Source organism: Geospiza fortis, unplaced genomic scaffold (genome assembly GCF_000277835.1).
Source record: "Geospiza fortis unplaced genomic scaffold, GeoFor_1.0 scaffold231, whole genome shotgun sequence".
Taxonomy (NCBI): Eukaryota; Metazoa; Chordata; class Aves; order Passeriformes; family Thraupidae; genus Geospiza; species Geospiza fortis.
This window is the reverse complement of record NW_005054351.1, coordinates 4,311,752-4,338,937: the sequence shown is the minus strand read 5'-3', so window position 1 is coordinate 4,338,937 and position 27,186 is coordinate 4,311,752. Positions and strand designations below refer to the sequence as shown.

General features: G+C 37.6%; 1 protein-coding gene across 1 annotated transcript in view; it reads left to right on the top strand.

The window, feature by feature from the left end:
* Nucleotides 1-2,187: 2,187 nt before the first annotated feature.
* The window catches only part of OSBPL10 (oxysterol binding protein like 10), a 79,816-nt gene continuing 54,817 nt past the window's right edge, over nucleotides 2,188-27,186 (top strand). The window contains exons 1-3 of the mRNA XM_005423391.1: nucleotides 2,188-2,368; nucleotides 4,087-4,166; nucleotides 15,178-15,369. Of these exons, the coding sequence (XP_005423448.1) occupies nucleotides 2,230-2,368; nucleotides 4,087-4,166; nucleotides 15,178-15,369 (411 nt within the window). The 5' untranslated portion in view covers nucleotides 2,188-2,229. The remainder of the gene's footprint in view (nucleotides 2,369-4,086; nucleotides 4,167-15,177; nucleotides 15,370-27,186) is intronic.

The window sequence follows — 27,186 nt, the reverse complement described above, 5'->3', positions numbered from 1 at the left end:
TAAAGGTATTATTCTGTACTCAAATGGCTGGTTTCCTTCCCTGGGGTAGCTTTAAGCCAATGCAAAGTCCATTTTTGTGGAGCTTACAGTCATTCTGGGAGTGCTTTGCTGGTCTAGCATGCAGAAGTTTCTGAGCTGAAGTGCTCGTAGTGTTTATGTAACTTAATAGATTCTGTTCTAATAGACTCAGAGGAACTTTTTTCTCCAAGTCCTTTGGTCTTAATAGGAGAAGGAGAGACTTTTTTTTCCTCTCTTTTTTTCTTCCCTTTTTTTCTCCTCTAGCTGTTGTTCCTCCTTTTGTTATTGTAGAGCTGCACTTTAGTAACCACAACGGTGATTTCCAAGGTAGTAATCGATTAAAAAATGGCCAAATAACAAAGGCTAAAATAAATTATTTGTACCTGAACAATAAAAGGAAAATGAAATTATAATGAGGATGGCACAGGCTCGGAATGAACATCAGTGCATATAAAGTCTAGACTTGTTTGCTGAGCTCAGAGATGATGGGGAGAAGCATTAGCTCTAGGGTCAAGCTACTGTGTCATTTTCTCAGGGGTGTGGCATCACTTCTGTCAACTGCTCTGCTTTTTCTCTTGAGTATGTAACAGATGTTCCCAAAATATCTGGAAAAATGAGAATGAGCAAAATTAAAATTTGCTATGAAATATGCAAGTCTGACTTTTAAAACAAATGTTTTCCAATTCTGCTGTTTTTTCCTGCAGTTAAGTACATCGTTTTCTCCTACTAAGCAACCTGGAGAGAAAAAGTGCTTATTAAGGGGAAGAGTAGTATTGTAAAATCATTTAAAAGTCAAACACAACAGGAAGGTTATGAACTGGTACAATACAAGTCAGTAAGGGAATATGAAATTTTGGTAGTTTCCTTTTAGGGCATCCTTATTTCTAACACTGCTATTGAAAATGTGGCTGTCATTCAGCTTCCATTCCTCTAGTCGTTCTTTGTGTTGAAGATAAGGGAAAGTGAAGCGATGTGCTGCTACATGATTACAAAAGGGAGGCTTTCCATTTGTTTCTTGAGGAAAAGGATGCAGAAGAGCTTGTGGGAAATGGAGTCAGGGCAGAAGTAAAGGGTGTGGTAGTGCACTAGTTTATAATTATTTGGGACAGGGTTGTTAATCTGTAACAAGTGAAAGAGGATTTGATCTTTGCTCAGATGTGCAGGCAGTGGCAGTAGAGAGTGAAGCATAACTGCAGCAAAGGAAGGGGTCCCAAGCAAAATGTCAGAAACTGTAAGTCTTAGGCAATAACTGCTTGCATCATGTCCAGGCTTTTTTAGCATGAATAAAGAGAAGAGCAGACCACCACCAGTAACTGCAGGCTGTAAAGAGAATCCTGGAAATGTTCTATGATGGGGAAGGTTAGTTAGAGATGTTCTGCATATGGGGATATTGTGAAAGAGCTAAGACAAAATGTGGTAACTTGAGCAAATTTGGGATAGACAAAGCGACAGAAGTCTGAATGACCACATTTTCTGGAATATTTTACACAAATTCGTATGACCTGTGGTAATCTTATCCTAGAGGAACAGTAACAAATACTGTGTATTACAAATGTCTGTATTGTGGGATTAGTTAGATTGTTAGGGGTGGTTTTTTAGAAGGAGCTAAGGGGGGGTAACCTGCATTTGTGTGATCTTTGGTCTAGTCTGTTGAGGGTTGTAGTAGACTGACCTTCATGTGAGCCAGGAGGTTGCTGTCTGTTCCTTCTTGGTCAAGGGTTAGTGTTAAATAATTGTTCTGTGTGATAGCATAAAAGATTTCCAGAGGGAGATGAAATTTAGGATCTGTGCTGTTGTGAAAGATGGGTTTATTTGTGGAACAAAAAGTGTTTTCAACTCTTGAGGCTGACACACCAACTTTGAAATGCCTTCATTTTCATTTAGTGCACTTGGGCAACCCAGTTAGTTTATTTTTTGTTTGTATGATCTTTCAGTCTTAGGTATTGGTTTATTGTGGAATGGCTTGTGTTATGAACAAAGGAATAGATCATCTACCCCTGAAAAACCAAGCCTAATAACAGTACCTTGTAAAATTGTAATTACAAAAATTACTTTAACCTCCTATGTATATTTATGATCTTGATTTAAGATCATTCTGTGCCCTTTGTTGGGTAAATGCATGAAAAGCTTCTGTGGAAATACTGTATGCTTGCAATTTCTTTCGACAGGTACTTTGTGCTGGACTTTGAGACGGGGATTCTGCAGTATTTCATGAATGAACAAACTAAAAACCAGAGCCCAAAGCCACGAGGAGCCTTGTCTTTAGCTGGAGCTATAATATCGCCCAGTGATGAAGTGCCACACATGATGGTGGTCTACTCTGCTAATGGAGAGATGTACAAGCTAAGAGGTACGCTGCTGCTCACAGTGCCTGCTGAATTGTTCTTCTCTTCCACTCCCACTTCTGCATCTCTTCTCTCATGTCTCATTTCCCTGTGCTTTCAGAAAGTAGTGGCTGTCCAGCTCTGTTATTACACAGTATATTTTAAAACACTATGGAGGAGTAATCTGGAGTTAAGTGCATGTGACTTTAAAATGTATGGACTTTAAGGGCTGGGAGGTACCTCAAGGTGGCATCTGTAATCTGTTACTGTGGCATTTTCGTTGAATGCTGTATCTTATTTGCTTCCTAAGGAAGAAAAAGGTGCTTTCATTGCTGTCCACAGCATAACATTTGTTTTCCAATACTGTTCTTCCCTGCCACCATCCTGCAGATAATGTGCAGTGATGAATCTGATGTTGGGTCAAAGAAGGGAAAAATGCCAGTGAGGGGTTGCTGAGATATTATGTTCTTATCAGTCTTGGAGTAATTGAATGGTCCTGTGACATAAAATTTTCCCTTCCCTTGTTCCCAAGTATGAGACAAACAGTACAGGGTATATAGGAGTTACTTTGGAATGTTTACGAAAAAGGAAGAAAAAAAATGGCAGTGTTCTGATTTTAAGGTATTTTTCAGTATGGTTGATTGATCATTATGCTTCCAAATCAAACTAATTTATAAAAAATAAACTGTTATCTAAAAAAACCAAAATACGTAATGCAGTGTAACAGAAGTATCCTTAGTTTTATTCTGACCACAGTTTATCAGTTGTCCAGCAGGACTGAGCATGCAGGAGTCTCCTGTGCTGCAGTGTGTTGCTCTTTCATATGCAGAACTGAATTCAGAAACAACCAGGGAGAATTTCTGTTAAAATGCTTAGAAAGTTGCACAGCTAGAAATCATGAGCACTTGTTGTTTCATTATGCTTTTCCAATCACTTGAAATTATCAAATGCTTACAATATGCTGCTTTTAATTTAATGATGTCTGTGAATTTGATTAAAATCAGTAAACATTTTTTATGCTGAGTCAATAACCATTAAGATACTCAATAGCAGAGGAAGTAAGAGAAAATATTTACTGAAATTATCACCTCTGTATTGCCATTCTTAATGATGATTCCTGCAGTAGTTTAAGAAAAAAAGAAAAGCCTCTCTCCAAAACAGACTTACTGTATTACATAGGAGCCATCTGAGACCAGTCAAACTCTTAAATAATTTTTAAAGCTGGTTTTTAAAGATGTTTGGGGGAAATTCTGTGTCTTTCAGTTGCACGTGAATGACATGGGTTTAGAGAGAGATTTAGTTGAACTCCATTAAAAGAGAAGCACTTAAGTATCTGGGGAACTGGTAGCTTGTCTGGTAGCTGATTGACAACCTGAGTGTAGAGCTTTTATGGATTTAAATGCTGTGGTGTGTCCTTCACAAAGACAGACAAGTAAAGGAAAAGTGGATGAAAAATTTTGAACAAAGTAGTCTTCTTGAGGTAGGTAGTTCTGCCTTTGCTAACATGTGGAAGAGATAACTATGAAGAAGACTCATAAGCTTATTTCGTCCAAGTGGCCTCTTAAGTACAGGTTTAGATGTGTTACACTAAAAAACTTAAGTGTGTTTATGTAGCATTAATTAGGATTTATACTGCATCCTACTCAATAATTAATCTTTCCCCTTCTGCCCTGCTCTGTCACCTCTTGGGCAAAAGAGTATTGATTTATGTGTGATTGGCTGCATTTTCTTGTTTCTGTTCTAGCTGCTGATGCAAAGGAGAAACAGTACTGGATAACTCAGCTTCGATCCTGTGCCAAACATCACAAGGAAAGTGATTCTAAGGTAAATAATTAAGAGTGAGAAGTAACTATTATGTTTTAAGTGGAGTAGGGAAGAACAGCATAGCCTGGATGATTGGCTCCTGTAAGTAGTGGGTTGATGTTCAGAGGGTTTTGAGTAAAAGCAGCAAGTTGTCATTTGTCACTAATGGAGCAGGATAAGTCAGTTTGGGCGATCCTAATAAATAAACATTTTCCTGTTTATGACAAATTAGTGAAGTGCACAGTTAATTGAGTGGTTGAATCAACCATTTATTAATAAATACTGTATGATGTCCTGATTATTATTTAAAAGTTAATTAATACAGTTTTATTTAATTTTATGCAGCTTAGTGACTTTTATTATAGGAAGCTTCAGATAGATGTTATCAGCAGTCAGTCTTCATCGTCTTTACTAAATTGGAAACAGCTCATCATATGAAGAGTTATGTTACTTACTTCTCTTCAGAACTAATTGTCCAGAATTTTTCTCCTCAAACAGCTAAATATTTTGGGCAGGTAAAAAGACCAACTACGTAGACTTGAAAGATAGCAAAATGATGGGTTGAGGCTGTCTCCAACCTCCAAGTAAAAATTGTATGAATTGTGGTGCAGATAAAACCCTTTTTGAAGGAGAATTAAGTAGCTGGAATATTTCAGTACTTTTAAAATTCTTACACACTGGAATTCAATATAGTTTTTATATGGATGTGGCCCAGTACTACTCAGAAAGGTGCAACTCTACTTGATCAAGGTACTCTTACAGTTGCTGTTGATTTGCAGCTCCTGTGCCAGATAATGATGCCAACTTTTTATACTCAATTGCCAGCAAGCAATTATTCCTCAGTATGTTTTCTGGTCACTTCTTAAATGCATTTAGATGTTTAGCATCTATAATTTAACTGAGATGAGGTGGTAAAACTGCTGTTCAGTATATATGACATTGGAGACTTGTGCAATGGCATATTGATTCTTATGCTTCTATACTCTATTAATTTTCATTTTATTTCTTAATGCTGGTTTTATTTTTATGCTTTTCCTGCTTGTGATAAATTATTCTATTTTAATAGCAAAATCTCATTTAGAATAGCAGTAATTTAGTTGAAGCTGTTCTTTGTGGAACTGAAGTTGGGCTCATATTTCTTCTTTAGGTAAAAACTGTTACACTTGGTAGTAATTTCTGTTCAGACTATCTTTCCATGTTGAGCTCCTTCAACAGGAGTAGTAGCTGCATATTTAGTCCTGGATTAATTCATGTGTCAAGAGAAAAACCTTGGTGTTGCAACAGCGAAAGTAAACAGAAATTAGTAGTGCTCCAAAGAAAGCAAACAAAAATTCAGAAATTATCAGGAAAAAGAAGGGCTAATACTGAGCTTGCTCTAACTCTGTCAAATACTTGTAATGAATACTTTTATCAGTCCCCTTCCATTTCTGAAATGAAAAAATTGGAGTGGGGATAATGAAGTACTTTTCATCATATTTGTTATTCTTCTGTACAGGATAAACTGTGTGATGAAATTTGACTTCATTGTAGTCTTTTTTTTTCTGGTGATGAGAATGGAAAGGGCAAATCAGTATAGTAAGTGCTCTGCAGTGGCTGAATGCTGTTAATAATAATATTGGTATGGGGAGCCTCAAAGAAAAAGGAGTTGAAAACAGGCAAAACAAAAATCCAAAAAAAAAGGCACCAAAAGGACATGAGTAGAAAGTGAAGAATATGTTGGGATGCTTTGGATGCCAGAAGTGTTCAGGGGTTTGAAAAGCATTTGAAAAGCAAAATTTTACCAGAAAGTCTTGACTAAATGAGTGGGAGGCTGGTAAATACAAAGCCAGTTTCTGCCATAGAAGATCTAAGGCACAACTTTTGGAAACAGGAAGGCTTTAGAATGGGGAACATCTCACTGGTCCACTTGTATTCTTGCATAGTGACCAACAATGCTGTGGTTTGCTCCTTGTTCCTGTGCTCATTGTGCATGAAAATAAAAGTATTTCCTGAACTGAGGGGTGGTGGATGTATGTAACAGAGGAACTAAATGGAAGAGTATTTCAGATAGTAGGAAGAGGGTTCTTGCACTTTTCTTTAAGAGTGGTAAGTTTCAGAAACTTGGCATAGGAAGTTGGGAGTACAGATGTATTTTGGAATAGATATGTTTTAATTGGCTTGAATCTGTTGAGTATAAAGCAGAAATGCTGAAGAAAACTATACTTCTTAGTTCTGTGTTACAAATCAGGCTAGGTCACTTTTCTCTTGAAGTATTTGTTACTGAAGTACTTTAAGTTCTCTGCCACAGAGCAAGTAGAGAATACCTATCTCCTGTATTTTTAAACTTAACAATCCAGGAAATAAAATGTCCAGAATTTATGTGCTTCAGATGACACCACTGATGACTCTGCTTCTTGTTTAAGAAACTTGAAGCAATTTTGTGCTTACCTGTTCCTAGAAACTTTTCTTGTGACAAGATTAATCTCTTGTTTTTAATATGGCTTTTTCCTTTTCCCCCTCCTGTCTTAGTATTAGAGTATTAACTGAGAAGAATATTTTGACTGGCTTTAGCATTGCATATAGTGTGAACTTGAATTTCATCTACAAGTAAGATTTTGATTTTCTCTCTGCTTTTCTTTATAAAAGGAAGGGATCAAAAGCTTAAATGCTACAATAATTAGACTTTGGAGATCAGATATCAATTGCAAGGTAACAATTCTTCACAGCAATTCCAGAAACTAGAAAAAAGAAAAAAAAGGCATTTATATTCTTTTTCTTTTATTTTTTTTTTCTTTTCCTCAAAGTTTCTTACTTCATATTCACTGTCTGGTAGGAGATAAGAGAAGCAAGAACTGCTTCATTTCATTGTATTGGGTTTATTTCTTTCTCTTGTAAATGATGGTACTTTATACTAAATGATTATTAGCATGGGAGTGGAGTCATGCTCTTTAAAGTGTTTCAAATTTGCATAAAATAGCATTCTGTTATTTTTGCCACCTTACTGTTTCAGCTTAGGGTCTGGATTTACAAAGAAAGGTCTGTAATGACACAGAGAAGGGTGTATGCTTGACTTACTTTTGCATAATCAAGGACTTCACAAAAATCTGTATTTTTGGGTTTTGTTAAAATAGCTCTACCATTGATAGGACTGTCATAATGTGATTTGTTATTCTGCTGTCAGCAAGGTTGGATCTCTTTATTCCTCTCTCTCTGCATACTTTATACTCTGTAGTAAGTGGGAACTGCCAGTTATCTCTCTCTCATCATGCTGTTATGAACAGGCAGATACTCACGTGTTCTGAGCTTCTGGAGTTTGAACAGAATCCAAGCTCTGTCTCTGCTGGGAACAGCATCTGGCAAGTTGGAGTCTGAGTGTTTGCTCCCAGCTTCTTCTGCAGCTTAAATTCACCTTTTTCATAGGAATACTGAGATGCAGAAATTTCTAGCTGTTCTCGAGGAGTCATACACTTGAATGAGGTAGAATGGGAAGTGAAAAATAGGCAGTGAGTGGTGTATTTTCTGTTATGCAAGTGGGATATACTTTAAATGTGAAAAAAACCCAATAATGGGATAACCAGGCAAGCAGTGGGAGGTTTCCCAAGAATACCAGCAAAGTAACTTAGCGACAGGTTATTCATACTGGAGAGAGAACACTTTTTAAAAATCTTGAATAAATATTATTGGAAGGGAATTTGTAGAAAAACATGATAATTTGGAGGATGTGTTTCAAAGCTGAAGCTGTGTCACTGTTTCTGTGAAATACTCAGAGAAGAGCATTCCTTCTGGCTGCACTGGATCTAGATCAGCATTAGTTTATTTTCTTTTTTTCAGCTACTGCCTGCTTCAAAATGCTACTGAATGACTGTTTTTAAAGCTTCAGCTGGGGATTGGAGTGGTGGAGGAAATTAAATAGAGAAGTGACTGAAAAAAGAAAGAAAAGTTTGTATACTAAACACTACTGAATTTAGTTGTGTCCTAATGAATGGTCCAAAGGTGAGCGGTACAGTTAATGAGTGGATGTAACACAAGCTAAGTCTCTGACTTTGTTTTAATTAAATTTTACATGGTAATGATAAAAAAAAAGCAGTAAAAGAAAAGTGTTTGCTGGCAAATAATTCCCATGCTGTCACATAATCTTAATGTTCTTGGTATTCCCATACAAGTCTCATTTCACTTAATTACAGATTGTTCAACCTCCATAAGCGCCAGATCAACTGTATTGGAAGAAATCTTCTATATCTGGATAGGATTGCTGGTTCTTTTAGACTACTCTAAGTGAATATTTTGTACAAGCTTTAATTAAAATATTAATCAAATTTGCATTCAGTGATATAAGGTGCTTTCAAGAAAGAGTAGGCTTATGAGTAATTTTTGTGGTAACTTCCAAGAATAATTTTGTATCCAGAAATTGTCACAAGCTTTTTAGTTCTTCTGTTTCATCCTCCTTTTTTCTTGACTGTTTAATGATGGTAGCTGTAAAAGCACTACTGAAAACAAACACAGGTTTTTAAACCAGCTCTTAATGCCAGTGTATGGACTGGTTGCTGGATTTGCATAAAACCCTTGTATATCTCAGTGTGTCTGTGTCAGGAATGTGACAGGGAATAGAACCTTTACCTTGTGAAGTCACTTCTGTGCTCAGATGGTAACTTTCAGCTTAGGTCTGTGTTAGAATAAGGAGACAGACTCTCTGTTGTTTTACCTTTTTGGTTTTGAGCTGCACAGTGAGTTAGCTGCTTAAAATTGGATGGTGTGGATTCATCTTTAAGCTGAACTCATTTGCTGATTCCTTGCAGCCGTAGATGGCAATCCAATTCCCTTCCTTCTGCTGCCACCTTTTGTGTGGGTTTTGTCATGTTTCCAGTTCTGTATTAACCTGGGCATCAAATGTAGAAAAAATGGCATCCTACTAAAAAGTGCTTAGCTCTCTGACCAGCTCTTTGAGGAATGTGTGTCTCTGGCTCTGGTTCTCTACTGGCTTACCTCCCTGGAGTAATGGTGGGGAAAAAAAAGCCCAAACCTGCCCCTGTCAAGTATCAAGTGCAGTAGCAGTTTGGCTATAATGTGAAACAGCACCTGCAGTAGTGCCTCAAATGTAACACTTCTATCAAATTGTTATGAGGCAGAGGTGTAATTATTCTCCACAGCTGGAAGAATCACTATCATGGATCTTTGGTTTTATCAGGTTTCTTTTTGCTTTAGTAATGAATGGCCACAGAGATACCTTTACATTTTTAAGTGGATCATTGGCTGAGTATTTTTAACATCTGCATGGTAACTTTTCATTAAGCCAAACTGGTGAAAATTTCAAGTCCTTTTCAGTGTTGTTTTGGTTCTTCTGTGCATGTCAAATTGCCTTCTGAGCTTCAAGTATTCCCTCTGTTGGTCTGCTTGTCTCCTTCCTCTTCTCATCCCTGACCTATGGAAGTCAACTAAAGAATGGCATTTCTAATTAAAGCATACACTGAAATCCTCATAGTAGTGAGGCTGAGAGGGAAGCAGTGCTTGGCTGTTGATAGTTGTGTGTCTGACATCTTTTTTCCTCCCTTTGGAAGCTTCATGAAAATAAGAGTTGTTCACTACTTCTAAAATCTTTCTACAGAAATGGAAGAAAATCAATTTAGGATTGAAGATTCTTGATGAAGAAAAGATTTTATGATAGAAAGATTATCATAGTCTTTTGCTTAAAAAAAAGATACGTATTGCCTTGCTGAAGATGATGAAACAGTATGATATTCTATCAGAAAAGTTAGTACTATAGAGTGGTGCTTGACAGGAGTATGCAAAACATCATAAACTAGTCCCTGTGTAGTGTTGAAGTTTGGATGTTATGTAGATTCTGTCATTTGCATTTTAATATTTGTGAATGATTATAATGTAAATGAAGCAGAACTGTGTCTAGGTTTATCTTTTATCAGTGTTTGTTTACTTAGGATGCATTGGAAAAGAAGTAGATGGGAATTAAAACACTGAATGGTGGTGTCTCAAAATTGTAATTACTTTCTGATGGTGTGTGACTTCCCATAATTCTCAAGCTGCATGCAGGGATTGGTTTTCTGTGCTGTATATGTGCAGAGGAGTAAAGGAGTGTCATTTTGGTAATTATTATTCAGAGAAAAACATCTGTGACACAGTGCCTGTGAAAATGATGATTATCAACCATAAGCAGATAGGACAATTCACTTCAGAAATTATTTTATTGATCTCTGGAAAATTGCATTTACTTTCAAAAATAAACAAAATTGTTTGCTTCTGGTAGATGGTGAAAAACACTTCAGCTTCTTTGTGAACAGGAACGGCAATCTCCTGGGAGAATGAGTCATGAAAACATTAGTATAGTTCGAACTTACTGTTCTGCAATTCCATTATTTTAATTGTTAGGATTTTTGATATCCAAATGGAAGCATTCATTATTCTGCTTTTTTATCTTGGGGATGGACAGGCTATTAAAATAAAAATCTTTACCCAAATCTGTTTTAGCTAAGCATACTTTAGCTAGCTTTAGGTCATAAAACCCATATGATTGCAAGTTACAAATTAATCTTTTATTAGCTCCTTTATTATTCTTTTATTGGTTTCATTTTATTAGCAGGTGAAATGTTGGTGCAATGCTAAGGTGTAGCCTCAGGAAAGAAAATTTGCAGTCCTTTTGGGATGCTTCAGCCTGTGGATTTCTTGACTCATTATTGGCACTGTGCATTACTAATGTTGAAGAGCTTACATTTTCCTTTCATCAGACTTTTTGCTCTCTTTTTATTTATTTAGTTGTGAGCCAGAAAGCAGCGAGACCAAAGAAAATGAGATACGATAATAATTAGAGGGGCAGATCAGTCATACAAGCAGTGCTGGGGGAAGAGCAGGGGATTAGGCATAAAGGCCCATCAGTTACTGTCATTGCTTTGATTTCCTGTGAGAGTGACTTTAATGGCTGTTGTAGTATGATTTATAATTAGAGTGCTTTTAGCAGTGGAAAACTTCACATACATTTTCACATTTTAACAGAAATGGAAAATTCGGATTTTTGCACAGCTGTGTGTCAATGCAAAAAGGATGCTTGTCATTCCCAGTGTTGAATCTCAAGACATTCTGCAAAAGAGGAGTCAAGTATTTGGCTGGGACATAGGTGTTGACAATGTACTGTGAAATTCAAAAGTGCCTGAGGGGCTGAGTGTGCAGTTCCCGGAGAGTCTTCTTCTGGCAGTGACAGGAAGAAGCTGTCAGAAGGAATTGGATGCTTCCCCCATTTTCTTGGATGCAGAAGGCACAGTACTCTGCTGCTGTTCTCTGTGACAGGGGAGTCCAACTTGAAAAGGTTTTGAGTGGTTCCAAAAACTGCCTTCTGCAGACATTCACATGCATACTGGCTGTGACTGATTTTGCAAATTTTAAGTTGCAAATTTTTATGTTTGTCATGGGGCCTTGCCTAGAGATAGCTTCATGGGTAGCCAGAGGTCCTGGTGCTGAGCTCATTTAAAGTTTTTATGTTACTGATGCCCTCTAAAGAATAATACCAGATTTAGGTGCTGGAGTATTTGTGTTGTGGGCTGGTGAAATTTTCTAACATGTTGTTTGGAAATACTGAGTCACTATAGATGGATGAAGGCTGTAAAGGTACAGAAAACAAAGAGGTGAGGAGAGCTTGCTTCTAGACCTGTAGGAGCTGATCATGGACCAATATATTTAGGTCTGATACTTTGTACAGACCATGTATGTGTGAATTCCAGATTGCCAGTCTCCCTGGCTGGATGAGCTCTGTAGGACTGGTGACTCTTCTGTGCTGCAAGTGGAAGCAGAGAGCTCTAGGAGACTCACTGGCAGAGGTGGTCTCTCCCTGCTGATCACAAAGCTCCACGCCTTGCCCTACAACGTGCCGAGGTCTCTGGTGTTGAGATGACCCCGAGGTGTTAGAAAGTCTCTTTTTCCCAGCCCCGAGGCCAAAAAAGAAGACAGGATTCCTCGGCTCTGGTTCTCAAGGTTGTTTATTTTCTCTTATCTAATACATTGTCTTTCTGACCCTCTGAGGTTCTGTCCAGCAGGTTGGGTTGAGGCACACTGACTGCCCTCAGTGTGATGTTATCTTTTTATACTAAAAACTATGTGTACTTTATTTACAATAAATATTTACAAAAAAAAATTTTTCAATATCTATCACCTATGTTAGACAGTTTGTCTCTACTCTAAACCAATCCAAAAGTGCCACCATCACAGCAGAAGATGGAGGGCAAGAAGAAGAAAGACAGGACACGCCCAGATTCCTCCATCTTGCCTCTTGAACCCCCATTCCAAATCCCCAAAATTCTACATTTTCACCGTGTGATAAATTCACTAACATTCTACTCAAACCCCTGTGGCTTGTAAATCTTCACACAAAGTTGGTAATTGTTTCCATGGGTTAAAATCGAAGGCACAGGTGTCTTTGACTCCGTGCCAATGTCTCTGAGCCCCCTGCCAGGGTCTCGAGTCCTCCAGGGCAGCCAGTGGAATGTCCTGGGTTCTGACGACACAACAGACCTGAGTGTCAGGCACACCGGGCAGTGGATCCATGGGCAGCCCTTGCCAGGCTGTGTGCTTGTCTATGCAGAGAATTGGGTTTATCTAGTGTCCCTATAGCAGGACAGCCTTCTTGAGCACCACCCACTACTGAAACTAGAGATGGGCTGTTTTTTCTCATTGTTCTCTTATGCTCCACTGATCTCCAAACTCCATGCCCTAAATGACTGTTCACCAGAAGTTGCTGTGAGCTGCTACATACCTTGGCAAAACTTGGGAAAAGCAATCTTAAATGCACTGTGGTCCCACAATCTGAACCAGTTCATGGATTTTTCCATATATGTAACTTTTTTTACATGCAGATCTATAGCTCTCCCTCAAGAAAATCAAATCATAGCAAAACTTTACCTCTCACAGAATTTTTTTTTTAAATGGATCTAGTGGTAAAACTCAGTTTTACATGGCTGCTGTTAGTCTGAACAGCAGCCAAACTATTTGTTTGATCTGTTAGGATTTGTTTAGCTATACGAAAGTAGCAGCTATGTATTTTTATTGTTGTGATAGTATGATACTAAAATGTCAGTGAATCTCAAAAGAGTTCATTCTAAAACAAAATCAACTTCTATTAATCTAAAAGAAAAGTTGATTTTTCAATGAAAAAAATAAAATTATCTTGTTCTACCTCTACACCCTAACTTTAGTTTAGATGGTATTCTGATACTAGTCAGTTTGAAGAACAAACATTAGTGAAGTATATTCCACTCATATACTCAGAACACCCTTTTTCTGTGGAATATATGTTTGAAAAAGGAAATTCAGTTTCCCTCATCCCCTTCTTTCTCCCAAATACCTTTTCCTCTGGCTCTTATTTTAATTGTAGTTATGTCTAAGCTCTTTCAAATGGAAGATGGATTATAAACCTGGCAACCTTCTGTGCCCTTCTGACAAATTACAACTCGTGCTGCTTTTTTGCCTTAGAGTCAAATCCAGTGTTAATGCAATTGTGATTTATCAGCCAGGGTGGATAATTTTTTAAAATATGCTTATTATTGTAATCTTATTGGCCATGGTAGCAAAGAATATATTAATTTCAAAAACAGTCAGACCATCATTCTTGGAAGCATTTGTAAATGTTAAATCTAAACCAATGGAATAATAATTATTTCTATGAGATTAGCAGCTCTTTGCATACTGGCAGTGTGATAACCCATTTTTTAAACCTTCAAAAAGTCTAGAGTCTAGTTTTGTGTGGTGGTGGCAATGGGATTTTGTTACTTGTTTCACTCCTTCTCCTTGGCAGTGCCAAATAATCTGCCTTGTCCTTTACAGTCAGTGTGGTGGTAACATGAGGCCTGACTTCACTTGCAGTGCTAGTTGGAATCTGTTCACCTCAGTTTGAAGATTACCATAGAATTGTAAAAAGTAACATGGAAGGTATAAGAAGAGAGATTATACCCAAGGAATATTTTTGTGTAGGAATACTTTTGTGTAGCAGGCTCAAGAGAAGTACCTGGTGTTAATGGTGATTGTCAGCAATGTTGTAGGCTGCCATTGTTATCTGTGCAGGTTTTGAAGGAGAGGTGGAAAGGTGTTTTACTCACGGGGCTATGTATTTTCTTCACTATCTTGAAGTGCTACTTAATGTTACTCTCCGGATTAGTTTGTGTTTCCTGAAGTAAAAGTTACTTTGTTTCAGTTTTAACCTTATAGATGCAATCAACTGTTCGAATAGAAGGGAAAGACTTTTTCATATTGCACTTTTATATATGATGTCCCATGGTGATCTGGTGCCCATCTGAGCTTGACTGAGAATTGGTGTCCTATAGACCTCCAGGATAACTTGTGTTTGAGGTCTTTGGAAAGCAAACTGAGATAGCAGCACTGACAGATGGGTAGATAAAAAACAAGTGTCCCGACTGATTTTATAGGTTGTATGTTAAAAGTATTCATACTGCAGATACTGTTGGAGATTCATTTCTGGCCTTTTCTGTGTATTGGGTTTATCCCAAGCTTACTCCAAAATGCATTCATTTCTTTAAGACAAATTTTGTTTCAAATGTTAATATTTAATTGGTGTGTGGATTTGCCTTGCCAAAATTGAACCTCCTCTGATGTTGAGAACAGTACTACGCTGTTTCAGAAGTTGATCAAATGAAAGCGTTAAGATTTTTTTTTCCTTGCTGTTCACACCAGTTTGGTGAATGGTAGGTCAATGGTTTCATGAAAAATATTTGTATTTGCATTGTTGTGTTTCTGTCTGCAAAGTCTTTCCTAAGCTTTCCTAAAAAGTAGGATTGTAAGAACTAAGCAGCATATTATTATGTAAGAATTTGTGAAGATATTTGCAAAGACCAATTACAGGCGCACCAAGAAACAAAGGTAATAGCTCTAATGTTTCCAAGAACATCTCCTGAGCCATGCGTATGGTTCAGAAGGAATAAATCAGTTACACCTCCAGATTTAGATTTGTGAGAAAAGTAGAACAATACAAATGTATAGCCTGAATTGTAAATTTTTGCTTGTGTAAAGGTTGCTAATATCACAATCCTATTGCTTGTTCTAGAGCATCTCATCCTCACGAAGTAGAAGCTCATCTCTGCTGCCACCTGGGACAGCTAATTCTGCATCTCCCAGTGGCCAGAAACACATGAATCAAAGTGGGCCAACTGTTGTAACCATCACACATCACAAATCACCTGCAGCTGCTCGAAGAGTGAAGAGCCAGAGATCTGGTCAGCTCCATGAAGTCCGAGAGGTAAGAGAGAAACATCTGCTGTTTTGCTATAGCTTGGAAGTGCTTATTTTGCTTCACAATAAGCAATTGAGTCTGACAAGTTAACAATTCTCTTTGTTTCCTACTTTACGACTGCTTTGTTTTGATCCCCTTGCTGAGCAAGAGGTGGGCTTTAGTTCTGGTTCAGCTTCAGGTCAGGTGTATGCAGATGTTTTTATGCTGATGTTAAAATAGGTGTGTGCACATGCTTGAAAGTGATACTTCAACATCTCCCAGGCTTTGCAGTGGTGTTGCAGGACTGGAGGAAAATCTCTTTGAAGCTGCATGCAGCAATATCTTTCAGATTGGAAAGTGGGCCCTGAAGCGTTTAAATATATCTGGAAAAAACCTACTTGAATAAGTCTGATGAAAGCGTGATGAAGGCGTAGCTCCCCACACTCAGCAGTTTGTTGCTATGCTGCTGTAGTCTTAACTTTGTGTCAAGTTTATATTGCTGGCCTTGCAGAGGAAAAATGGTTCATCTGTATCAAATGCATGAAAACCAAAGAAGAAAGCTGTTTCTTTTAAAGACTGTTTGTGCCAGTGTTTAAGAAATTTAACTCATTCCGATTTAACTCTGTCTTTCAGACAACAAAAATAGTACAGAGTTTTAAGCTTAAATAGTATGGCAAATTTTCACAGAACACACTTTCACCTTTCATCTCTTACTCTCTTTTGCTTTGTCTTTCATGTTAAGAATTTGAATAAATTCTTGGGATATGCTCTGAATGAAGCCGTAAATTGTACATCCTGAGGAGGAATGCTTGTTTTTCTTCTAGTAAACATTAGAAATGAAGAACTGGCTGTCTGAATGTCACCCACATTTTCTTTACATTAGAGAAAACACACATCTGTCTATTTTTTATAAAAATATCCTGTCTTTGTCTACCAATCATCTCCCCCAGGTTACTCCTAGCAGGCTAAATGTATTTGCTCTCATACGTTGAATTCAGAGTGCACCTTAAACCTACTAATAAAATCAGCAGTGGGAGTGGTTGCAATTTTGTCAAATGGAGCTGAGTAAGGCTGAAAGCTATTTGAAAGGGAGTATTAGTGTATGTGCTGATCATAATAAGTTGGGAAGAGAAAAAGCCATCAGTTGCAAAGAATACACCTGGAAGAAATAAATACTAAGGTATAGTAAAATAATGAGGAAGAGCTCAGGTATCATCCCTGCAGAAAGGGCCAGTGAATTGCTGACTCACTTGTTTGTGGTGCATTGCAAGGTGATGTCATTCCAAAAAAGGTAACTATTGCAGGACTTCCGGCTGTAATGATGGAAGGTAATTATTTTGTTTTGCTTGATGTGAATGGTACCTTTTAGAGGTCTGCAATAATAATGAAAAAAAAAAACCTCAGACATAGAGGATACAATAATGGCTGAAAGAAATGAGTGCTTTTCAGGGAGAGAAAATGGTACTAAAATGAATGATGCGTAAGCAAAATTTCACAAGACAATGTGTGAAGTTTACCTTTTTATGTGTTGGATATTTTGTGTGTGTGTGCTGCTTCCTAAAGAACAGCAAACAGTGGAGAAATCAGACCTTCTGCCCTCTTTGCCAGTCTTGTGTAAAAAGTGGCTGCTTAACTGATGTTGTTTCCATCTTGTGAAAGACTAAGTCTGTTTTTTCCAGATTAAGGAAGTACATTTTATTTCAACGGTATGCTCTGTGCACTTCCTTCTCCCCCATTTTCCAGAGTGAACAAAACAGACTTGGATATATGATACCTGTGTTTTCAGGAAATATCTTTGTTCCATGTATGAGTCAAGCAGTGACTGTTGAAATTCATCAGTGAAGAGATATGTCCAGAGCCCCTCACAAAGGTGTGCTTAAATCTGTTCTAGTCCTTTTTTTAAATCTGAAACAATGAAAAATAGGAGCTAAAAGTACAGTGAGAGAGAGTTAATCCTTTCCTCAATGCCCAAATCTTTACTTTTCATTTGAAATTTCTTTGGTATGATCTGGATGAAGGGAAGAGACTGCAGAAGGATTATAGATCAATTTTAGTGTTGCCCTGATTGAGCGATGCAATTGAAGCTTTGACATGCAAATAAGTTTTTAAAAATTGTTCTATAAATAGGACTGCATTAGCTAATTTTGCACCTTATAAATACAGTAGTTGAGTCAATGTAAAATGTTGACCTGCTTCTGGAAAACGAGAGGAAGCATGTGTGTTTTAAATTTCACTACAATGTTGTGCTATGGTAGTGCTGCCATGTTATATGTGAGAACTTTGAAAAACAGGAATGCTGCAAAGAGGGGCATCCTTCGCTTGGCACGTGTGGTGTTTGCTAGCTGGGACAGTGTTCCTGAGAAAGCAACTTGAAATTGCTTCTCAATTCTGAACTTTCTTGGTCTGGCCATATTATCTGGAAAAAATGAGGTGTATCTCCACATTTCAAATAGCAGAATATACTCCTATATTTTATATAATGCAAGATGTTCGGTAATACTTGATTGTTCTTTTCCCCCTCTTTTCACTTCATAATAAGAATAAACAAAACAGCAAGAATAAACAACAATGTTTCCTTCTGTGGTTTGTTCTGGTTGATTTAGTTTGATTTTTAATAGGCTAGAGAATTTTAGCATGAAACTAATTGCAGCAAAGAGGTCTATTTAGCACCAAACTGATAAGCAAAATCATATAAATGTAGTAGATACAACTGTCTAGGTCTGCAAAATAACACATGAATCAAGTGTTTGGAAATTGGAATTTCAATTATTTTACAAATTTTGGTTAGTTAAAATTGAGTATAAGTATGGAGCTTTTGACTGCTATTAAAAATTTATGTTTTAATACTTGCCCTACTTTTGTATAGTGTTGAATGGAAAAGGAACTCAGGAGCATTACTTTTCAACATAATGTAATTTTTTATTCTGTTTAATATCTCTTAAATCAGATTTTTGCTTATATTAACTTGGTGTTAATAATGCAGTCCACACTGATTTATGGAATGTTACATCAAAACTAAAATTAACTGTACATTAACTTGTGAGAAATGATCTGCATCGTGTTGCACTTCATGCAGAATTATTAGAGATCCTGCCTCTTTATTTGGACCATAACTTAGCATTAAAGCACTACTTTGAGCTAATTTTTAGTAAGTGATTTTATGGCAAACTAAGTCTCTGTGGTCTTGAAATTTAATTCTGTTTTTAAAACTGTGTATATTATTATCCTGTTAGAAATTTATGATTAGAGTTATGCTTTCAGATTTCTTTACTGTAGGTGGTTAAAATCAACCAGAAAAGTTAAGCCAAGTGGCCACATCACACTTCGTATTAAATTTTAGCTGTCACTGAACTAAATAATAGTGACAGAATGGTCAGAATGGTGTTTAATTTGGCTGAGAGTGTCTGACTCTTGTACAACCTCTGCCAGTGTTACAATTGCTGTTAAAGAACCAAGTGTGTGAAGATTTTGTAGTGATTGATTTTAATTATTTGCAGACATTTACAGAAATAAAACTAAAAAGAAGTCCAGAGAAATATTTCTTCCCACAATTTAAAAAAAGCCAATGAAGATTTTCTGATCACTTTGAAATCTGTTTGTTACAACTTTTGGTACCCTGACTAGTCATCAGTATGGGTTTCTGAACATTTGGTACAGGGAGATCCAGATTTCACAGGGCCTCTACCTGTGTAACATCTCTTTTGTGTGCCAGTTGGCAGTCCTAGAACTTGGAAAGGACTGCTTTTTGATAAGATGACAGTCCTACTGCTTCTTGCACATCCTCTTCCATACATAAACAGTTACTATTTGATTACTGCAGGAATTACACAGCTAAGTGATAGTTCTTTGCTTTCTTCCTTACAATATGGGGAAATCTAGGACTCGCAGGTAGGGAAGGTTTAACAGCAATTTTGTGAGGCAACAATTTTATGTGGTTATTGGGAAAATGAGATGATTCTAAAACACTTCTGAAGATTTTTCAAGTGAGAAATGAATGTCTTCAGGTCACTGTAATATTTGGATAGCAAAGTTAGGAACTGTGACTTGCTACTGTTAGCAAAAAAGCATGCTGTGTGTGGAGAAGTGTTTGCTGTGTCACAGAATTATAGTGCTGCACAGGCAGCATTGTAGGTAACAAAGGAGATGTGGTACTTGAACCACTTGGGGAAGCATTAAGACTTGCAGGACTTTCACAGGTGTGAACTTTATCTGAAGACTACACTAAGCTGTGTGTTGATGTTAAAGCTTTGTAGTAAATGCTTAAGCTGATAGTGGGGGAAATCTTGATGGTTTTTGACCTATGCCAGATTTTACTTTGCAGCTTTGAAAAAGTCAGGTTTTGCTTTTTATTTCAATTTTTTTTGTCCTCCTTTTTTTTTTCTCTGAAAGCATGTACTTGGAAAGGTCAGTGGATAAGGAATAATGTGAGTCCTAACAAAAAGATTGCTGTAGCTCTAGATATTTGGCATAGTGTTGAGGTTCTGTGGGGATGTGCAATAAGGGTGCATGAAAAAAAATGGATTCAGCTCCTTGAACGGGACATCATGCTTAGACAGTGTGCAGTATGCACAAAGACCATTTAAAAATCCTCTTAACAATTTAAGTGGTTTTGAATGTATGTGCCTAATTTTGTGTAAAATTACTTTGTATAAGTGGGGAGAAATGCTGTATATTAGATCATTGCTTTCACTGCAGTTCTCACCTTGATTTTGGAGTGCCTGAAGATGAGAGCTAGCTTTTTAACAAAGATGACCTTTAGGTCTGCATGAGTAATAAATCAAATATTTGCTTTTAGGAGATGAAAATGATCTCATATTCACCTAAGGTGTGGAGGTAGGATGGGCTGCTAAACTGTGCTAACTTCGGTTTTCTGGCCTAGTAATGTGGGTGCTTTATAGGGGAGAGCTGGTGACTGTGGACTGCAGCTAGAGTAGCGCTGCTCAGGTCTTGTTGCTGTGCCTTTGCTAGTCAGGTATAAAACTAGTTACCTAAAATCATGTCCATTTTTCCTCCTAAATATGTTTTAGTATAAGAAGGTACTTTGTGATGTTTTCTTTGTGGCAGCTTGTGGTTGATTCTTTTAATTAGTCTTCTTGCATTTCAAAACCAGTGTAGTAAATACACTCTAGACAGATTTCTCAGTTGGACTGACCAGGGCATTTCATCTCTCATAGATACTGTAGAAAGTGTTTATACTGTTTCAGTTTTGAAATCCAAGTGTCCTGTATTCTGTTCATTTTAGGAAATAATACAGTGATACAGTGAGTGGCAATTTTGGAAAAGGAAGGGAGAGTACACACAGGAGTAGCCTTTGTGAGTTACAGCTCTCCAGTTTTTCCTGGACTTGTATTTAAAATATCTTCCTCCAATCCCCCACTATACATAAGAAATTAGTGAAGGCTTATCCTATTGATCATCTTCTATCAAGTATGTCATAACATGTACAAGATAATTAGTCTTTAGTTGTAGATGGATACTAATCAGAAAATGAGATATGTTACTGAAGAGGTTACATCCTCATGACACTGCATCTATACTTTATATGGATTGTATGTATTACACTTCCATTTGTCTGCAAACTCACTGTCCGAAAATTTTCACTTTAACTATCTGGGTGGGAAAAACAGAAGAATGTCTCCACTCTAAAAGAGGTAATGTAAAAGTGCTTGGAAAAGAACTCAGACCAAAACCAGCTATTTCTCAGAAAGCAATGGATACTTCTTGGCTTGAAGAAAAGTGAAGCAGAAGAAAAGACAGCAGAAAATCTTTGTGTCACTTTTGTGTCTGTCTATACAAAGTGAATGAGGCCTTAAGCCTTAATTCAGTAAATTCATAGTTATGTGGCACAGAACATGGTAGTGTAACTTATTCTACAGCTACTACTGTTTAACTGTGCTTAGACACACTTTGTGAATTGAGAAGTGTTGTGATACAAATTTGTGTTACAGGTACATTTAACAGCTCAGTTGCAGCTGAGCTCCTTGATACCAAAAGGATTGCATCCAGCTGGGTTTCAACAGGAGCCATTATGATTTGTTTAGAGGCATTAAATCTGTAGCAGTATAAACCAGTTTCATACCTAACATGAGGTCTAGAAGGGAAAGCTGCAGGTGTTACCTCTGCACTTTCTTCTGAATTGGTGTTGGGCCCGTTTCTAGAAACCTGCTATACTTGGAACAGTGTGAAAATACCAGTGTAAGCACACAGAAATGTTCTTCTGGCCATACAGCAATGTTTGTGTGATTGCCTGCCCTTCATGTCCTCAGAGAGAAAAGCAGATTGGAGAGCATGTAGAACAGATGCAGTTATTTTTTGCCTTCTGTGGCACTTTCTTTGGAGGCCGTTTGTCGTGTCTATAGACGTCTCTTCTCCTGTGTCTGCTTATTCTATCTCAGGTTAGCTCTGCTAAGATCAATAGAAACATGTCTCCTAGGGGAGTAAATGGGATGCTTGTATCTCTGACAGTGTCAGTCTAGTACTTCCCAGAGTAGTAAATGTACATGTGCTTATAAAAATTATTCAGTGTCTCACTTTGGGGGTGAGGAGATGGAAATTATTCTAATACTGTAAACTGGCTGTTACCATTACATAAACATGACCTGAATACTTCTCTGATCTCTGAACCTTTACCTTGTGTTTGCAATATGTTTGAGGTCACTAAGAGTGCATATAAGTAGCATCTTCCTAAACTGCACTTTGTTTTGTGCATTTGATTTTGTATTCATGTGAAAGTTGAGTCATCCTGGGTTCCAGATACCCAGGCAGGGAGAATTAAGGTTGCTATGGGAATCATAGAGCAAATGTTCTACTGAAATTACACTGTTTGTCCATATGGGTTATGTCAAGAATGAACCTGCCTCATTATTTTTGATATTTCCTTCTACCAGCCTCCCCTTCAAACCTGAACAATATGAGTTATACAAACATGGCTTCTTTTCATATTTTTTCAGCCTGTAGTTTCACAGTAATTGAGCATGTGCAAAGATGATAATTTTCCGTCATTTAATAAATGGCAATTAATAAATTAGGGATAATACAGTACATATGATAACTACATTCAGAGATTGCTGCAGCATTCATTTTCTTAAGCAGTTGCAGAGAAGCCAAGATTATTCTTTACAGTTATTAAAACATTTAATTACATTTCAAGTAAATGGTAGGTTCCCAAGGGATCCTGAGAGATGTTACATTTGAAGGGAATTCAGTCTCCAGTTTCTGTGTGCCTTCAAAACTGCCACTTAATTCTGCTTTATGTACAAAATTCAACTGTTTTATCTGCACGTATAAAACAGCATAGCCTATCATACACATGCATGCATTTTTTGAAAAGTACAGGATGGTTTTCTTTCACAACTCTAGCACAAATGCTGCAGTAGTTTAAAATCAGAGTTCTCGATTTGAAAATGAAGCTTTAAAAAAAATATTAATATAAAAATATAAAGAAAAGATAACATAATTCAGTAAATATTTTCTTGGATGAGGATATCACATCTCATGGTTTTGTTTTCAGTGCAGGTTTCTGGGTGGCTGGCTGATGCAACAGTGATTTTCACAGCAAACTCTGAACAAGGGTGACAAGGGGCACCTTCTGCAAGTCTGTAATGCAAATTACTGCTTCCAAGATACATGGGCCATTTTGTTAACCCACACTTACATGCTATTTTTATTGAACTAAATAGAAGGTATTTTTGAATGTTCTCAGTGGTAATATATGACAATGTAATATTAGGTGGCTAGCAAGGTTTCAAATACTAAGTACAGAAAGTACTTCTATAAATGCCCTCAAGAAGAAAGTAACCATAGAAATGGCTCATATATTTTAAGCATAGCATTAAGTTTACATTATTATACACGTTTATTGAGGGCTTACTGTAATCTTCAGCTCCTTGTGTAGCACTTAAAGTACTGAAGGCTACTCTAAGAAGCCCAGGAAGCATTTAAAGTTTACAACAAATGTGAATTGTAAGCCCTGTAACTCTTAGTTATTTAACAAAGACCTGATCTCTGACAGCTTTTGCTGCATGTTCTTACCGTGTAATGCTTGTCTTGCAGGTGTTGAATGCTTTGGAAACTGTGCTACAAGGGTGCTTTTCAGCAGCAGCTGCTTACCTGCTTCTTGCCTGCAATTCTGATTTCTGACAGTATGCTTTTAAAAAATGGCCAGTAAGACAATAGCTAGCAACATCTCATCCAACAAGCAAACCTGAACTACAGCTGCCCTAATCTGACATATGCTTTAAAGTAGCATATAAGAATAAAATAATAATATAATAATAATAATAGTAAAATATTTGGAGTTCTTTTTCCCAGCACCAGATGTTCTAACAGAAACCTGTGCCTCCTTGAAGCTACTAATTTTGAAATTTATGTAATTATTCAATATTTATTTGTAATTTATGTTCAACATGGCCTTTTCTCTTCTGAAGACTAATTTCACTTCAAGTCCAAAACCCACCTTTTATCAGTTGTGTCCTATGTTGCAGTAAACTGATAGAATTTTCCTGTGATTGCTTATGTTGACCTAATGGCTAGCAGCAACATTTTCTGAGCACTTTGGAATGCTTGAAATCACAAATGAGCCTAAATTCCTGATAACCATAATATGCTTTCCAGATCAGGGCTATAGCTGTTAACTTCAGCAAAATGATCCTTCTGAAGCATAAGGAAAACTGCTACTCAGGGGAGCCCACGGAATAACATCTGCCTATGAGTAACGTTTAATGACAAAAATAATGACTTTGCAAGGTAATTTTTTATAGTAAAATTGCATAAGAATAAATTCCCACAAAGTTATTTTTATAGACTGCTCTCAATGCTGTATTCTGTGGTTTAAAATAGAATTGTGTGCTTCCTGCTTGGCTAGATGGCAGCCAGCTGCCATCCAAGATTTACTTGAATTTGTGCACTCCCTTTTGCTTCTCTAATTTTTTGGTTCTGGATTGCTGAAAGCAACTTGAGATGGGGGGAACAACCTTGGGAGCTGCTTTTTCTCTTCCCTGTGGTTTTTCCTTGAGATCCCAAGTCTCTGGTCCCATTGAGTTGTGTTTGACAGTAAAAGCAAAGTCTCAGTAGATGGCTTTTAGTAGGATGTGGTTAGTAGAAAATACTCAAGAAAAGGGATCATGGTGAGGGAACCCAACAACTTATTAGTTGTTTTTGTACAAAATGTCATGTATTAACCGGGTACATGGAGTATTCACAGGAAGCTCTAACACAACAGGCAAAAGAGGAAAACCGTCATGTCTCCTGCAACAGGCCCTGATGCCCTGACACCTCCCTTCGGAAGCAAAGTGACCAGTGCTAGGTTGATACTGATAATTTTGCAGAAAAATAGCTTACTCTGATTTGTGGGAAAACACAGCAGTTATTGATACATTGATTTGTCTGAATCACATGCTTTTACTTGTGTACTTCTTATGGTAGCCAGCTCTTTCTAAAAAGATTTCACATTTCACCTAAAGACTTGTGGAGTGATTCCATGAAACAGTCCAAGACAGCTGACACTATCAGAGGAATTTATTTTTCTCTAGTGTTTTAGTACTTTGGTTTCTTAGTAAATTTTTCTCTTCCACAGGGAAAAAACATGCAGTTGATGTTGTTTTGTGAGGGAGAAGTGCTTTCCTTCAGATTTAGGCAGCAGGAAGGTATTCTCAGAATAATTAAAAGATTTTGGGAGAATGACAGGAAAAGCATCCCTCCCCTCCCATTTTTTCCCTCCCGTATAATGAAGCCACTCATGGAAAGCTGAATATATATTAGAGTACTGATTAAGACTAAAAACATCCTCTGGTTTAGAAAATCCAAGATTCTGTCTGCTTAAATATTCTCTGAATATGAATTTTTTGTCCTAGTCTGTCAGCATGGACACAAGGTCTTTTCCTCACCCCTGCCCCAGTTGCCTTTCTATCATTCAGTAACTCATTTCTCAGGTGAGGAGGATAGATTGAATACAGAAAACATGCATTTAACCTTATGTCTGGGGCTTTGGCCTGACAGAGGTGGGCTGTTTTGCTGAGATTTCTGGAGGTATTCTCAGGGATCCTGCCAGAACTGCTCTGATCCTCTTTACTAACCATTTGTGTTGCAAGGGCTGCGAAGCTCTCTGGTGTCTCTCTGCTTCCCAGGTTTAAGAAGTGGACTTCTTTAGAGACTCAGAACACTCAGATTGTCCTTGGGAGTGTCTTGCATCCAAATAAAATGTCTTCATGAAGTCCCAGAGGACACTGGCCATTACAGATATCATGTACTTTTTTGGTGTTTGGAGATGGATCTGTTAAATATATCCCGTCTTTCATTCTTCTGATCAGAATGATGCTTTTGTAAAACAGGTAGTTAAGGTAGGTCAGCTCCCTTTCTTGCTGAGCTTCTGCCTATTTTGGAGGGAGGAAGGGAGGAGCTTTCTCTCATGTACCTGAGCTGCAACCAACTGATAATTTCTTGGGAGGGTAGATTAATTTTCCTCCTCTGCCACTGCATGGAATATTTAAGGCTTCCAGACCATTCAGCAAAAAAGACCTGTGTCCCCCTTTTCCTCTCTCCCTCAGATCTGGTAATTTCATGGACTAAAGCAATAGGATTCAGACCTACAAAATATGAAGTCTTACTATTGTAGCTCTGCAACTAATAACAAGGGAGCTTGGAGGTGTGATTAATAAGCTACTGGATAGTAGGCCAGTGAGATGTTTGTAGTTCATCAAATGATTAATGACTGCTGCCTGTGCAAAAGAGAATTATATTATATTGTAAGGATATGCAGTAAGAGTCCAGGTTATAGAATTTGAAGATACAAAATAGGAATCGAATGTGTAAAAAAAGGAGCATAGTTTCATGTTTAGCATATGAAAAAATTAACTAGCCAATTCAAAATTTTCCTGACAGATGTAGGTAAATAAGAGCTGCTCTCTGGAGAGTAAACCCTGTGCTGAGGTCTGTGGAGAGCTCATAGCCCCAGGAGGTGCTGATGGCAACCAGTGGGACATCAGCAGATTGGTAAGAGTAGCTGAGAACAGGAAACAATTGAGCCAGCCTGCCTCCTCCACTCCCTGTTTTTCTGGTTGTCTTAGACTTGGCTTTTAGACTCAGTCCTGATGACATTTGATGTTTACTCTGTAAGGTTTTCCTCACAAGGAACCACCCTGTGGAGTGCGTGGTGAGAAGACTGAGCACAAAAAGCCAAAACAAAACCCCAAAGGAAATAATGTTTTGTTAGCTGAGACAATGAAGATATGTAGCAACTGACTTTCCAGTTTTTCCCGTAACAGATTGTGGGTTCCTGGTTAGGGAAAAGATAACAAAATAACAAATGGGGGTGGAGAGAGCTTGTTTTCATTCTCCTTTGAGGGAAAAAATTGAATCGTGACAGCAGAGGCAGGGACTGAAGAGAAGAAATGTGCCTTGGTGATTAGCTTCCATCCTGATTGTCAGAGGTATAGTTCTGTTTGTTCTGTTACTTTTTGTGTCTCTGTCTGCAAATTACATGCCAAATGAAAATTAACTTGCTCCTTTGAAGCTTTGTTGATAGGATGTATGTGTGTGAGCCTTAATAACTATTATACAACAAGTCAGTCCAATTTTAATGTTCATTGTTTGCATTGTTAAAATAATTGAGGTCAAGCTGGCTGCTACCCTGAGGTGATGATAATGGAGAATTTCGTGCTTATTCCCGGTAATGGGAGGGAAGCAGTAATCAGGAAAGGACTGCTGATGCGGATGTCATTATCTGCTTCCATCTTTCCAAGGCGCTTTCAAAGTATCTCGCTTGGTGTTCTAGGATCTTTCCTTAAAACATTTTTTGCCATTAGCGTAGTAATGTTCGCAGAGGCTACTGTGGGTCTTATTCCAGAT